This window comes from Macrobrachium rosenbergii, chromosome 52, assembly GCF_040412425.1.
Source record: "Macrobrachium rosenbergii isolate ZJJX-2024 chromosome 52, ASM4041242v1, whole genome shotgun sequence".
Taxonomy (NCBI): domain Eukaryota; kingdom Metazoa; phylum Arthropoda; class Malacostraca; order Decapoda; family Palaemonidae; genus Macrobrachium; species Macrobrachium rosenbergii.
The window spans coordinates 17,091,921-17,109,143 of record NC_089792.1 but is presented as its reverse complement, the minus strand read 5'-3'; the positions used below and the strand labels follow the sequence as shown (position 1 = coordinate 17,109,143).

Genomic DNA, 17,223 nt, shown 5'->3' with positions numbered 1-17,223 from the left:
ATAATTGTGTAATTTATAAAAAATCAATAAACTGCAAAAAACAAAGAATCTTAAGTTTTATTAAATGCATTATGAATTAATCCAGGTAATAAAATGGATACTGTGAATGTTATCCTTTGTGTAAATTTTGGTATACATACCTTATAATTAGTCAGAAAGCTGACACTAGACTAGAAATTTCACCCTTGGTATGCATTTCTGTATTGTTAACAGTACCCATTATGAAATGGTGATATCATCTATCTCGCAGCTCTGAGCTTTTTGGAGAGTTAAATGCAGCCATCTTTGGTCATCTTTGGTAATATCACACTGAAATGCATTTGTTTGCAACTGAATATAATAGAGAGCTGAAATAATATAATTTGATTAAAATATATATGTCAATTTCCTTTTGAATCTTTAGATTAAGGCAAAGTTGTAACACAAAGAAAACAGTAGTCTTAGCATTTACATTAGTTTAAGAGACTGAAAGGCTTTTAATAATCAATATCCCCACTAAAACTCCAAGGTGTCCCCACTTTTTCACTCTATTTTATGTAGGCAATGTAACACAGTAGCTGGAGATTTAATTGATGATCTGTCCCTGACCTACCATGACATATAACCCAAGGTAGTTGTGGGTTCTTATATATACTATCAAGGAAAGATCTGATATACATTTATGAGATCATTATTTCCTGATTCTCTATTCTTATTCTTACAATACTGTATTTTCAATGGAATAAGATTTATTTGTGCTATCTACAAGTATTTTCTAAACTTTCAAAGTGAAAGATTCTTCCCTGCATACGCCAATGATGAGAAAATGAGAATTTTCACAAATATCCACATCTTGACAAATAACTGACTCAGCATGCTGGTTTGTTTTCCTGAACATTTTATCAAACATGACATCACAAAAGAATAAAAAATCAGTTAATGTGTTATGGTTTACAACACACACAATATATTTCTTTGAAGATTAATAAAGTATATTGAAGGATAAGAAGGGGTCAGATTTTAACAAATTGAATTTGCTTTGGGCATCAGCATCAAGCTTCTTTTTTTGTCGTGCATCATCAAGGTTCCCATCGCACTTTGCATGTTCAAAAGCAAATTAACGATTCAAGATAGAACTGCAAGAATTTCCAAAGTTTAAAATTCCTTTTAATTATAAGTACTGCAGCACAGAACTTATAAATAAAATTACTGCATTTTGGCAGCATTTTTTACAAAGTGCATTAAAAATTAAGGATCAAACAATAATTATTATTAATAGTATTACAGCAAGTCTTAGATAATTTAAATAGACCACTTATGTAACTTAACCAGACCACTGAGTTTTCATAAGGTTCCACTACAGGCTTTGTTTCTTATAATAAATTTAGAATTTATATAAAAATTACAGAATTTTTAAAAATTAAGGTCAACAGTCACAAAGTACAAAATTTCAACAAAATTGCACAAGATGATTTTAATGACAACATAGACTGTTATTACTATAACTGCATAGCTAAATCAGACCATTGAGTTAACATTTTCAGTTTTCACATTACTGGCCTAAAGGGTTTGTTTGTAATAAATACCTTATTTACAAACCTACAGCTGTTATATATTTTTTCAATACATGGATATTATTTATGACTTAGATATTACATGGAGCTCAATTTTTACTGTTTATGAAACTATAAAGTAAAAAACTAGATCATACAACTAAATATTTGGCATGGTAATCTCTGCTTTCTAGTTCTTTTCAAGCTTACCTGTTCTTCAAAATGTAAATCATTTCATTATTGCATTATACAGGATATCAAGTCTAGAGGCATAACTTGCAAAAGGACAAGTGCTTCATTGTGTATCTTGTAAATTCCCATGAACGAAAGACTTACTGTATAGAAATACAGTACCACTGAAATGTATAAACCAAATTTGATTTGTAATTGGTCCTAATGTAATAAGCACTGCCTATATTTGCTTCAAGTTCTTGATTATTTTACTTCATCAAGTTTATAAATACCATTCATAAGTTTATGCATTTTTAATAAATATTTAACTAAATGAATGACATTCTCTTAATTTAAGATACTTGTTTTACATAGAAATAGGATGTCCAGGCCTCATCTTATCAATCTTTCTACTGAGCAAAAAAACTTTCAGTTTGACCTACAACTGTATCTTTTTCTTCACACAGTTGCACATTCTAACCCAAATAACCATTAATCTAAATAATGATCAAGACAGTAAAGTTAAAAAAATATGTATGCCTAATTTTTAAAAGTTTACTCAATCCCATAACATGAATCCAAAATGTATTTATCTTAAAAAATTTAGTTTTGACAGAAAAGTAGAAGTTAAATACAGAAAATTACCCCAAAATACAGTGGTGGTTGTCTATCAAACTTGCAAGAATACAACAAAATAATTTTCATATTTTAAATAGACTATGAATCTCTATTACTGCAGATAGGTCTCAAAAGGATTGAATTCATGTCTCGGTCTGATTACCAAAAGCAAACTGAGCACAGACAAAACATTCAGTACCAGCCTGAAGAATGGCAAAATTCCTTTTCGATCTCCTATAACTTTTTCTTCTTTGTGCTTGTAAAAATCTTTGATTTTCTAAAGGATGGCTCCAAAAAAATCACCCCCAGGTCTAACTAATGTTATTCCAAATGCTCACTACTGTAGGCTAGTTTTACTCTAGATGGTCATTGCTACCTAGCCTGACTAATATTATTATTTACTTAAACACCATTACTAATATTATTACTGGTAAGATTATTATTATTGACAGTACTGTAATAGGAATTATTATAAAAGAGTCCCAGATGATCCATCATCATACCTAAATGCACCTCAACACACTCAGTTTTAGTAGATTCCACTGACAATGCATGTTACATATAAATTAGCTTTTGACTAATTGTCATACATTGTGACATGACTTGTTTGACGATTCATTACTATTTCTTATAATTAACAACCATTTAGCAATTCATGCATAATACTGGAATAAACAACAAGTACTGATATGAGCAACTGAATCGAGAAACAGGTGTGCGAGCATTAGTTACTGTAACTACTGCACGTTTATGAAGAGTTGCAGTATAGTTGTTTACTTGTTAAAATCTTCCTTAGGTAAAAAAAAATAAATTTGTATTCATCCTGGAAGCAATTCTTAAAGTATACGACCAAATTTCCACTGCAGGTTGTGCCTGCAGCTAAAGATACGAATAATATGCAAGCTGCAAAACATTTTGGGAATAGGCGAAAGCAACATCCGAAATGTGAAATCACACCTATACTTTATTTGAAATTTAGTGCTTGTGTAAATAAAGGCAAGCTGCATTTTTACCCTAGCCACGTTAATTTACAAAAAGAATGTATCTGAATTATGTTTCATTTTGCAACTACTGGCAATGAGGATGTCAAAGTACTTCAGTCAGCTATCATTTGGCAACACAGTAATAATGATGTCATTAAAACTCAATCATCAGATGATTCAGAGACTGTTAAGATTACCAGAACGCAAATGGTGCATGATTGCAATTTTCCCATTTTATAATACGATTTGAATACACTACATGCAATATAACTGGATAAAGTAAAATAACAACACAAATATAACCCATTAGAAGTAAATGTGCTCAAAGAAAGCACTAGATAACACACTATCATATCTCATCAATTATTTTCCATTACAAAACTGCAATATTTTAAAATAATTTCAAGTTGTGTAATATTCAAACTTGTTCACTATATTTTCTATATCCTACTGACTTCTTGACAAGGAATTAGACTAAAATTGTCAAAATTTAGGTAAAACTACTGTACTATAGGTACACCTAAGAGGGGGTGGGACCAAATCATTATTATTATTACTTATTTTTCACATGTCATGAATCCAATCTTTTAAGTCAAGAGAATGGCTTACATGCAGACTATGGATCTCTATCTGAGGAAACAAGGAAATTGTTACACATAACTCTTATGTAAATATACCCCTTAGAATTTTATAAATGCTATCTAGATCAATACAAAGATTGAACTAAATCAATAATGCAGCAAAGTGTCTATCTGAGATACAAAAGTAAGCATAAGCTTAAGGAATCATTAATGGACAGACTTGACATAATTCAAAAAGCACAATATTCAGATACTCACAAACATTGTCAGGCAGCAAAAAACATTATGTACAAAGGCAGTCAAAGCATATTAACAAAATATCCAAAATAAAATTTTTCATTAATTCTCTAAATGTAACAGACTTTAATATCTTTCATGCAAGCTATCTTCTAGGCTGCCTAAAATGTAGCCAACTGGAGACTGTTCTGCATTCCTGAGTGTGTAGCACAAATCCTCAGTTCCACATCAGACTCCAACTGTCTGCTATCATTGTATTGCTCATCTCACATCCTCCAAGTTGGTAAAGGGCTGTAAAGTTTAGTCATATCTCTCCATGGATTGTTATTAATGATGGATGTGTAGGATTCTACAGAACTAGTTATGTAAAAAAGGACACTAAAGCTTATATACTGTGAACACAAATGGATTACCAAACAGCTGTGTGTGTGTGTGTGTGTGTACACTATCATTCACCAAAACTGACAGTGTGTAATATCATCCACTAAAACTGACAGTGTGTAATATCATCCACTAAAACTGACAGCAAGATGATTAAAAACTGGGAATTACTCGATTATTAATCATCAAAGATTCACAAGTGCAGGCAGAAGCAAACCAAAAGCATAATAATAGGTTTCTTATGAACCTAGACCAGTAGAAAACAAGCTGCAATGAGTGAAGTGGTGACTAACTCATGTAGCTAACATCTCACTGCCAGTTTGTTAATTTTGAGTCTTCTGGTTTTTCAGCTTTAGGGATATAAATGCATATGTAAAATATTAGGCTTATACAATGCAGGGATGGCATGCAAAACAAAAACACAGCATACTATCCAACAACAAAAGGTTACAAGTACAGTATTTTGAGAATCAAGAAAGAAACTAATTCTCAAACCAGTAAATAACCTTGCAAAAAATTGATAAGTACTATAAGAGCACACTATTAGCATTTGTGCTGTCGCAGAGCAACAGCAACAGTTGACATAGTAGTACAACAATGATTTTTACCCAGTGAGAAATTACAGTTAAATAATTTTGAAGATTTCACATTTCCATTTGTAGTTTCCTTCAACAGTATATCAAAGAAAGAACCCATAAAAATCTTTACTGTAAAACACAGTACAATGCTTTATATGTACATAATCTTCAAAATAGTTATTCTGATAAAGAGCAAGCCCATATTGCCAAATTTATTTACCTAAAATTCCATGGCCAGCTCAACATTATACCAACTCAGTGGTCTGGATAAACAGTTATAGTAATCATGAAAAACTTCTAAAAAAAGTTTAAAAGTTTGATTTCAGCTCACCTTGTAGAATTATTTCACAAATCAATATGTGTGTGCCACACTATATAGTTTATGTATGACTCATTTTGACATTCAATGGTCACCAATTTTAACATCGGAGGCTGATATAAAATTTCCTGTAATGTACCCCATAAATTCTCTTAAAACCATTTCATGTTAATATCAAAGATAAAGATTCTTATGATGATTCCTTACAGTATTTCTGGTAGTTTTCAAATAGTGAATATACTTTTAGTACTTGACTGAGTTGAATTATTTAAGAGGCAGCATATGTAGGGTTCAGTCTAATTGTCTCCATACATCTAAAAATCAACCAAAATGCTGCTTTAAAACATCAAAAACAATATCTTAAAAGTACCTGCAAGTTTTTTAATATCAACTGCTCAGTGAATTCTACTTCCTGTATTAATAATTTGTCTACAGAATTCAAATAAAGCACACTTTACAGAATCTAATTCTAGGCCAATGTAATCATCAAATTGTTTATCAACCCTGCATTGCTTAATAGCAAGTCTTACACAGACAGCCCAGCTTATAATTGTCCAGTATGGAATGATTATACTGCCCTGCAATTAAAGAAGCTGCCAGTCTCTATGACTGACACAATGTTTTCTAAATATCAGTAAACATTTATCATCAATACTTCATATAGAATGTGCAATAAGATACCTGAAAAATCAAAATCTTGTTTTCCTGAGAATAGTGGCTGAATATGAAGATTGTCAAGTTAAGGTAAGAAAGTAGGCTTAAGCTAAAATTTCCAGAACTGTTAAGTTCTTTAGCCTACTTTTTATGCTGTAAATATTCTCCTAACAATTGCATTGATATTGCTTTCAAGTATATTATAGTATACATTTACAATAATGAAAGACTTGAGTATTATTCTAAACTAGATATATGAAAAGGAGGAGCTAAATTATGTAAAGCAAGATTTACCTAAAGCGTGAAATTAGCTGTTATCATCTTCAAGATTGGAATTATCAAAAAGTAGTCTCATGTCATCCATACTCTTGAACAAGATGTCTAAAAATTTTCTAGTGTCTGTGGAGGAACATGACTTCTTTGATGAGACATGGAAGAATATGTTGTACTCAGTTGGGAGCATGTATGAAACACCATAGCCATCATCTGACACAGGGCCAAAGCCACCTCCTGGAGAACACTGAAAAAAAATTCATATATCAAATTAAAAAATATACTATTTGTTAATGACAATTAATGCCACAACTCTTGAGTAAAAATCCAAAAGAAATTTTACAAATTTAAATTGGCAGATGCACAAGTTAACATAATTCATCTTCTTTATATAATGGAAAATGAATACAATCTTTAGAAAAGTGTAATGCAATATTGGTTATAACATTAAAACAGAATATTCAGCTGAAAATACTCCAAGGAACTGAAAACAATGTTACTGTTAATAATCAAAATGAACAAATATTTACTATTTTTAAACCCTAAAAGAATATTAGCTTCCAAAAAAAGATAAAACAGAGTGAAGAATAATAAAAAAATGGATAACACTGATTATAATATAAATCAAAATACAATGCATAACACAATTATATTTGTTTTATCACAAACTCATTACTAACACAGTGGTCCAATTTTATGGTCTGTGAAATCCCAGACACATCCATGTTTTGTTTATAAATGCAAAAAGAAGTGTAACAGGTCTCACATTTTGTGCTTGATGAACTGCTAGCCACTCACTGAGATTCTTTGCCTCCCTAATCTCCAGTAAGGATATTCTCAACATATATGTTACATTCATCATTTTTATTTTCCCATTTTATTTCACCACTTCATTATTTTGCCCTAGGTTAAGTGACTAGTAATCCACACTTTGATATTTCCCATCTTCACCAACTGGACAGTTTTCATCACCATTTGAAAGTATTACTTAGTGTTCCATTTTCTTTTTTACTTTTCCCTGACGATTTACACTGCTCTTCATCCTGCTAGCCTCAGTCTTTGAAGCTTTTCAGTCTGTTTATTTAAATATTTTGGTGGTTTCCTTTTAGGTAGTATATATAGTACATAATTAAAATTAGGTGTAAGGTTTAACATTAATGTGTAGCTTAAGGATATGTTTATTGTTTTCCCTGGTGTAAGTTCATTACCCTCAATTTCAACAGGGGTTAATGAGAGCTCTTCTACTTGTTCTGCTAGTAATTATTGTTAATTTTACTGTTTTCTAGATCAAGGGAAAGCAACAAAAAAAAAAAGGAAATTAATAAAAAAAGGACACTGGAAAATTATTTTTACAGGCTTTTAAGGTAATTCACTATGGGTTATTTTTCATAACCATTCCTGCAAACTGGAGTGGATGATGTGTATTTGGTCAAAACAGTATGATGTTTTTTTAAACTGATTACAATGAAAAGTACCATAGCAATTTATTAACACCTATTCCCCACTAATGTTAGACAACAGCACCAAACCAGTGGCTCACCTACCTTGAATTCAAGGTCAAAACAACTTTAATATGCATCTGCCCAAAGTCAGGCTGCTCCAAATTTAGAGGTTCATTTCTCAAAACAACTTACATAAATTAAAGCTGCTACTTCACCTTCATTTTTTTAACCAAATTCATTAGACTTGAAGCACAAGTCTTTAACTACCTGACTAACAGAACAAAACATTTTTTATATCTTAATGGTTCACATTTTTGTGACTGTAAAAATGAAAATCAATGTTCTTACAATAAAACAAGATCTTATACAAACCCTGAATCATAATTAGCCTTATGCCATTTGAAACAAACCCAGTCACACTGACTTGAAGAGCTAAAAAAAGGAAAAGACTTGCAGCAAATTTCCAATTCACAGTCCATCTTCTACCAACTAATACTTCTCATTAATGTACCAAGCTCCAAATTTCCAGTTGGATAAAACAGTAGGGGGAAGGGAGAAGAGCACTGACAATTATGATTTATGGGTTAATTTAAAAGCTTATTTTATTATAAAAACATTGCTTATACAAAACCCCTTAATCATAATTAACCTTAATTGCACTGTAGGAGGGAGGACAATGCAGAAGAGCCTCTGAAGTGAACAGAAACCTTAGATGCAAGAAGCCAGGTAGCTTCAATAAATAATGAATATAACAGAGGATGTAACCCATGATAGTTTGCACCAAGCAACTAAAGCATAGAGACAGCTACTTGCAGAAAAAAAAGACTCCTCTATGTGTGCGGAAGGGATGAGGGATGAAGCAATCAAGAAAAGGAGGATGACTGACTAGAATCCCTTAGCATAACCTGCCACAATGATCAGACAACCAGAAACATCTGTAAATACTGCTCCAAAAGCATAGATAAAAGCACGTAAAAGAAAGCTGCCAGCCAAAGAACTACTTTAAGGGTACTGGAGAGCCCCTGGTACAACTAAACAGCAAAGAAGAGGAAAGTGTTCAGGGTTAATGCCACCTGAGCTGAGTGAGGAGACCCCTGCAACACATTAACTATGCATAATCTGTCAAATGCAACACAAAAAAGTCTTGAGAGTCTGATTCCTATGAATTAGGGATGAGATGGACAAAAGTGAGAGTTCCAAAATGATGGAAACTGCTGGAGGCACTACTTGAAATCCCCTAGGACAGAAAAGAACAACTTCAAAAGAGCAGGGCAATGCAGCAAATAACCAGAGACCCAAAACAAATCTTTACTAAGAGATTCTGAGCCTGGAATTCCAGGGCAAACAAGAAGTCTCCGTGAATTTCTCTAATTCCTTTTCCATTTTTTCATGTAGAAGTCACATGCATTTACTTTTTTTTTCCATTGTCATTTTGTCCCCTTTACTTTCCTCCTAACAGTTGTTCTTGTTCTTACATACCATTTTCCTGAAGACTTCCAAGTTGATATCTGGAGCATCTGTTTGTATTTGTTGCTGAGGCTGCTGGGATGTGGATAGGGTCCATGGCCTCTTTATAATCTCCTCAAGGAATTTACTTTCCTGTAAAGTAAGTGAAATATATTAACACGGGGAAATCAGCTCTTATTTTATTAAACCATTTTTAGTTGTAAAAGTAGCCATCTTTTAGTTGCATAAGTAGCAGCAATGTAAAAAAAAAACTTTTGTATCTATATGTAATGTTTAAACTCAAACTATTTAAAAAATAATTTTCATGCAAACTATCACTTGTAATTCATCAAAATTCATGGTCTTTGAATGCCCCAGTTGCTCAACTCTATTGTTCAACAACAAATCAAGAGTGGCAGCAGTCATGCATGCACTAAGGTGTCCTGGTTCCCCAGTAGTTAAGACTCAAGATTATCACTTTTCATGTAATGTGGACCATTATCTGAGAGATCAAAGGAGGTGGGAGGCAAGAATTTTTTTTAAATAAGATTGGCTTCAGCACCAACCCATTACTTACAGTTAGCCCAAACTGCAATTTAGGCAGGAAGGATTGAGCTGCTGAACAACCCAGAACTAGCTGATTTGGACCTTTAGGCTCCATTAGGAGGAACCTTGCTAATGACAGTGGCACTGAAAAGTTTGTAGTTATTAATCCTTACAGTGTTCCTGGGATGGAATAAGCACTTAACAGTCAAGTGAGACATGGATGAAAATAACCTTGGAAAGTCAACATCTTGAAGGATGCCATCATGGATAACCTGAACACTGAGGCAAGGCTGATGAATTGATCAAGTCCATGACCTTAACTGAAGCAAGTATTGCCTGTCCTGCCTACTACAGGGGCTGAAGAGTATAGATATAACCACTTGTGTAAACATACATGAAGTAAAATGTCACAAAGCTTATTTGATACCACAAAGTACCCATCATCAATTACATTTACATAATAAAGAAGCAGAGAACATTCTTTTTTCATGGAAAACCATCTTAACTAATGCTGCTTTGTAATCCATCACATTTACCACATGCCCTCAAGATAGCCCACCTGGGCCTGTGATGAATCTCATTCCTCATCACATGCTTCTTGAAAAACCCTGTAGGAAAGAAATTATATGGGTGTAACTGCACAAGGTACAGTGTCCTCTTCAATTCTGGCATGGAATGAGAAAGATGGAATGGTGAAGAGCAAAGTGGACTGGCCATCTGAAGTTTTGTGTATTGCTACAAAATCAGCTGTTAAGGGCAAACCTACAGACTTTCAATTCCTGGTGTCGGTAACCTTACTGGAAAAAACATGATATTCACTGACTCACCACAAAGATGCAAAAGCCCATATAAAATTCTTCTTACTAAAGACAAAAGGCATTTGGGGGACTTAACTTCTGAAGAAGGTTCTCAGAATGTTGACATCATAACTTAAGCCCAGCTGAACAGCTCACATCTAGTCCATGAAGATCAAAGACTCGAGAGAAAACCTATATCCTTCACTAACCAAATCCCATGGCTTTTTCCTTTTTCTCTCAGTGTAAGATTATCAGCTAAGGTAGGAAAATTCACACTTACCTGATCAAACCCCTTTTCTTTGCACCAACTACAGAACTGGTTTGCTTCTGCTGAATATCCTCTAGATATGAGACCTTGTTAGTTTACCTCCATGCATGAATATCTAATATCTTCAGGTTCCCATGAAAATGGCAGAATTTAATAGCCTCCCCCATCCAGCAATTCTCCTGGGGATATTTACTATCAGAGACATAACTGAGTAAACCATTCTTGCTGTAGACAGAAAGGAGCCACTGAAATCATTGACAGGTCTTTGAAGGCCAAACTGTGTTTGACACTGCCTTTATCAAGACAAATGCAATAAGCTAGTGTCCAATAGTTCTCACAGAGCCTTGCAAATGTCTGAATGAAGCAATAATCCCAAAGAAAAGAGATGACTCCTCTACTGAGACTGTGTGCAATCAGGTTGTTTCTTCCTGGAATGAACCTTGGAATTATTTTAACTTCATTGCACTTTACCCAAACAAATTGTGACCACATGGGGACAAAAGATTTCTGATTTCAAGTCCCTATAGTTTTTTATATGCTACACTAGCTATACTGTCCCTCATCTGTCCTACTGTCTTGCCTCTCACATGAAGAGCAAAAGTCTGAACACATAGAAAGCCTGTAACTAAGATAAAATTATTGTGATCTTACATTTGCAGACCAAATTCCTACTACTTAAAAGTCCAGCAGATGGGGTCCTCACCCAACTGAAACATCTGTAAAGAACAGAAATTCTGAGGGAGAAGGGACCAGGGACAACCCCGTCATGAAGTTCTGCAAGTACTGCCAACAATAAGAATCCCTTTGAACATCATCTGTTATGATGACTTGAGTTACTCAAGCTGTGTGCAACATCACAGCCACCCAGAAAGTGAGACATCTGAATGCTAAGAAGCATGGGATCCATAAGAACAGAGGCAAGGTTACCACTGATCTTTTGTATGTTAAACAAGAGTGTCTTGTGTCTCATCCATTTAAAAATCATGAATACGCACTAATTATAAGTAACTGGTGTGTGATAAAAGAAGGCTCAATTTCAACTGTCAAGATGGCAAATAAAATTTATAAGCCAGACACTATAATTTCTTATACTTATAAATAATATTGTGCTGAACAATACATCCAATAGTTAAATTCTCATAATGGCAAATGTAGCAGAAATGCAAATGTAGCAGAAATTCTTTAAGAGAATAACTCCACAATTGTGTTTATGAAGTAATATATTAAAAAATACTAAAAGCACAGAGGTTAAGGAAACCAGCAGAACTACTGTTGTCAATCTCGTATAACTTTACTGTAGTCTTTGCTTGTTGTTATATTTTTATAAAAATAAAGTATGATTAAACATTACTGGTTACTGGAAACATTATAACCATCCAACAGTAGGGAGAAAGGATCTTAATTTTTTTTCTTCTAAGAAATGGATGTCAAAACAGAAAAACAATGAACAAAGCAAAGAACCTACATTAAACTATTGTCTGCCCAGGTCAAAGGCAATGGCTTGTGTAGAAAATTTATAACTATATTTCTATTTCATGTTCAAAAGTTTCCAAATAAAATATTTGGTTTGTGAAAAAATAATTCGGGAAACTTAACATATAGTTCTAATAAAAAATATCAATTATAGCATTAAGATAACATTCATTAAATTGTTTCCACAAAATAACTACTGTAAATTGTTGAAGGAAATACAGAATGAACTTGTAACAACTTACATATCCAAGTCCTTTTGATACAACAAATAAAGCAAACAAGTGACGGTCAATGCCCTGGCCATTCATGGCATCCCTATACAGCTTTTGATGGTTTTCACCTGCATCTCGGAGGAGCTGCATCAATTCTGTCTTGGAACACTTCCCACTGACCATTGCTCTGCAAGGTTCATCAATGAAATAATGACTAAGAACTTGTCAAATATGCAGATGATGATACATACATCCTAAAATGAAGCTACTGCTGTCTTAACAGATCTAAAAAAATCAGTGATGCAGTCATTAAGGCATGAGGCTCAACTTCAGTATAACAAAGACTACTGATTAACTGACTTTGCATCTGCTTCTAATCCATGCTTGCTCTGCACAGGTAGCGCTGCATTTGATAATTCATAATACAGTATATCTCACAACATTTGGTAACCTCTCGATCTTAACAAATATTCATCAATCTTTTTTTAGCATAGAAAGCTAAAAATAGAGTTTATCTTATTAAAACCAGGTATTGTTTGCAAGGTTTTCTACATTTAGTGAGATGATATTAGTGCCACTTGCTCTAGATCTTCTGTTACATCTTTGCTGAAATACTGTCTTGTTTAAATGTCTGGTTCTCATGCTTTTTATTTTAAATTACAAGTGTTTGAAAGAATTCCTTTTCTCCCTGGCAACAATTTTAATTCAAATTAACAACATAACGATCTTCTCTTTGGGTTATCTTCTACTAGTATATGTTGTAACTGATTTTCAAGAGAGTCAACATTTGGTAACTTGATATATTCTTTTTTACAACTTTTAAAAAAGGTAAAACCGGCATTAAGTGAGATGATACCACATTGCCATGGTACTCAGTATCAGAGGTCTTTCATTCATTTCACTGTTATGCTATGGAGGTGTTTTACTAACAGTATTACTGATGTTGATGCTATTAAGTTCAAATAACACTACATTATTACTAATACTTTAAAAGCACCATGGGCAACTACTATAGATTTTTACAGAAAATAAAAATGCCTATTATTATTTGAGTTCCTTTTTATACTTGCCAGTGTAGATTAGGAAATCTCCTTTGTAGCTAAAAACATGGTTAAGAGGATGAAGAGCCCCTTTGGAAAATTCTGAATACATTAACATTATATCCCTACAATGCAAGGGGTGTGGTATCACACATTTTTGTAAGAAGGAGATGGCGCTGGAGGGGAGGAACTAACTTCCACTTCAAAAGTAATTACATTACAAGATGTAAAACTGGTGGAAGGGAAGAGTTGTGGTATATTCACAACAGATAACTAACATTAGTTCTGCTCTAGTCGTATCTGGATATCCAAAACAACAATGGAAAAAGCTGGGAAAATAAGAAACCATGGAGCACTAGCTATTGATTAAGATTGAGCTAATGGTAGGACCTTCCACAAAGGTACATGGAGCTTGTTCAAGAGGTTTGTAACGCATAAATTTGCAAGGGAAAATCTGACAACAAAACTAAAATCACTGGAATTATTCTCAATCTTTGATTGAAATGGGGCACATTTTCCAAAAAACTTCTGATGCCAGGAAAGCATCTTAAGGAAGCTCAACTATATCCAATCTACCTAAACCAACTTCAATAACTCAACTGGAAAAGGGATTAGAATCTATATTCCTCTATTAAACTATCTCTGAAGTTGAGATACAAGAACTCAGGTGGTACTTAGGTATTACAGCCTAAGTGGAAATATATTGCATTTGGTTACAAACATATGTAAGCTAAATCATAGCAGAAAGTGTGTAGGAAGTCCAAGCAAAATTTTACCAATTGTTTTAGGTTTACAAATATCAACACATGCAAGCTGAGACACTCTTGAAAATCTGATCTATAAGGACATTTTCTCTTACATAATTTCAGTTCATATGCTTCAAAGAGAAGTGGTTAACTGTCTCAACATTTCATGATTTATTCTTAAATTGTATGCAATAATTACTAGTCACATATCTGACAAAATAATTTATAATTTCTGTTGTCATAAATACCTCTATCATATTTCCATCAGTTGAAAAGCAGAATTAAAAACAAAAATTAAAAATCAATAACCAGAAAAGTGTATTCATAAAAAAAACATCTTTGTCAAAATGTTAACTTGAAAAACAGAATCATGCGTAACATTCTCATAAAAAAAACTCCTTTGCTTACCGAACAAATGCAGTGGTATATTCAGTGCATGAACGAACAGTTTCTGTTCGTCCATTCTGGTAAAGTCTTGTAGCAGATGCCTCATACGTCTGGCAGAATCTGGAAATAATTCAAAAGCAACATATTAGAAATAATTCAAATGCAACATATTACTTCAACTAATGAACTCAGTACCATAAATTAACTTCTCTCATCTTAGTTATTTCTCAAATTGGCTATATAAAGAAAAAAGCAGGTTCCAAACCTTCCACTGTCACGATAATATGCCAACTGAAGTGCTATCTGAATGAAGGCATCAGGGCTAATTCTGGCTTTCTTGATCATGCCTTTACCAAACCTACAGTGATTGCGAATTTCAAGGTCCAAGTCACTGTTGTTCTGTAAGAAAAAAAAAGCAAAGCAAAGGACTTTTAAAGGTTGGTTTAACATTTAGTATGGCTTAAATCCAGGAATGGAAGATCACAAAATTTTACTAAAGTGGGGTATCTAACTTATTAATAAAAAAATTGAAATGCAGTAGAGAAAATTTTCATACATATTTTTTATTATGGTTGATATACCAAGTTAATTATATTGTCCTCTCAATAAGATGAAGAAAAATCCATCATTAATAATAATAATAATAATAATAATATAATAATAATCCACAAAGACCTCTTTCCATCTCATTTTCCCCAAATTTTTCTGGATGCAGTCCCAACAATCCACACAGCCACCTCGACTAACCAACCTACAACAATGTGTGCTAAACCAGTTTTCCCTTTTACAACCCATCCTTGCTCCAAGAAAAGTCACTTAAAAAGATTGTCTAGACCACCAGTGATATTTAGAATGACAAGCACTACACTAACTACAAAACCCCTCAGCCAACAATCACCAACATTATGGGTGCCAAACCAGCTCTCCCCTCACCACCTGTCTTACATCTATACACTAACCATGCAAGATAATGTCATCTAAACTGCCAGTGATACTGGGGATAACTCAACAGCAAGACTCACAAAACCAATCAAATTTCAAAATGAAAAGCACCACACTGGCTGTAAAGCTACTAAGCCAAAATACCAACACCAAACAGTATCAAATCAGTTTCCCCTTCACACAAACCGCCCCTGCTACACCAGCCATGCAAAGTCAAATGGAAAGATCATCTAGACTGGCAGCTATATTGAAGCTGAAACAGTAGAATGCAATAACAGATCAAAATTCAGAATACAGTAAGCAAAATTTAAAAACAAAGTAACAACCCATATATATAGAACCATCCTGAAATCCACCATTCCTCTGGGAAATACCAAGATGAGTCTTGACAAAACATTAGAAAACTATACCAAATATACAAAATTCAGTAACAGCAATAACCATGACAAGTAAGTATTCAGGCCAACAAGCTCTTCTTTTGGAAACTGATTCCTTTCCAGATTTTGGTTACTAACCTTCTGATTAAATGCAAAAGCTCTTGTGATTTCTTTCTCCAGTGCATCAGTAATGTCCCAGATTATACGACGAGGTGGGTTGAAATTGCTCTGCTTAAATGTTTTAGGTGGTGGCATAGCTTGGCCATTTTCCAGATACCTCTTTTCAATCACTCTAAAAAAACAAAAAAACACATCCTAGTAATTTCTATAAAACTTGTCTTTTTTTCCAATTTGTTATTGACTTATAAAAAAAAAATAGGTCTGTGAAACTGCCACTCAGTGATTATTTTCTTGTTCTTGGGTGGGATAAGGGACAGAGTTTATTTCTGCACATTCTGCACAGATTTAGAAACAAAAGGTTCAAGAGTCATCTAAATGCATTTTTTTGTGTTTCTGACTAAGGGGGTTTTCAAACTTTGGTGGGTATAATGAGAAATTTTGTTTTCATTATACTGGATGCTCAGAGTGCTCATCTAACAGAATTATTGTTCTAGTTGTTCTGATAACATATTTGCAAAAGGAAAATTGTTATATAAGGAAATTTTAAAAATAATTTCAAGGAAAAGAGTGTTTTCAAATTTCCTACCCACTAGAGGCCAATATTTTGCTTTCAAATTATTCTGTCCTCAAAGACCTTTCTTCTAAAAAAGGACTCTTGCAGTACCTCTAATAATAAAAATTTTACAGGGGTTCAAAGTCTTAAAAACTTTGAATCCATTTTTCCTTATGTATAAAAAGTCCCATTAGAAACACTCTTCTTGCAGCTTCTCGTGAAAAACTGTTAATAATAAATATGAAGAGATTTTTATGGAATACACTAATACTGTAAAAGCTAAAACCTGTCACACTTGATATCTTCTGAATGTTCACAGGAAAAATCAAAACATGAAATACAGCAGTACTTACTCCATAGTCATAGCATATTCCCAGACATGACCTATTGCTGGGGCATCAGCCATGGAATGCTCTACATTGAGACCACACTGGCCATTGGGGAAAAAACATATGTTTACACTTTTGTCAAACCTGTTGGAAAAAGAAAAAAAAATGTCATCACTATATGCCATAATAGTTCCATACTTTTACCATAGAACTTTCTG

At 33.4% G+C, this 17,223-nt stretch overlaps 1 protein-coding gene across 2 annotated transcripts in view; it reads right to left on the bottom strand.

The window, feature by feature from the left end:
- Window positions 1–2,945: 2,945 nt before the first annotated feature.
- Window positions 2,946–17,223, bottom strand: part of LOC136833721 (carnitine O-palmitoyltransferase 1, liver isoform-like) — a 97,873-nt gene continuing 83,595 nt past the window's right edge. The window contains exons 12-19 of one of the 2 annotated variants that reach the window (XR_010851573.1): window positions 17,030–17,149; window positions 16,142–16,295; window positions 14,950–15,083; window positions 14,706–14,804; window positions 12,542–12,698; window positions 9,249–9,368; window positions 4,608–6,574; window positions 2,946–4,542 (exon numbers count right to left, since the gene is read on the bottom strand). Coding sequence is in view for 1 of the 2 variants with exons in the window: in XM_067095934.1 (XP_066952035.1) it covers window positions 6,362–6,574; window positions 9,249–9,368; window positions 12,542–12,698; window positions 14,706–14,804; window positions 14,950–15,083; window positions 16,142–16,295; window positions 17,030–17,149 (997 nt within the window). In the remaining variant the exon portion in view is untranslated. Of the gene's footprint in view, window positions 6,575–9,248; window positions 9,369–12,541; window positions 12,699–14,705; window positions 14,805–14,949; window positions 15,084–16,141; window positions 16,296–17,029; window positions 17,150–17,223 lie in introns of both variants that reach the window. The other variant, XM_067095934.1, reaches the window with a different exon arrangement.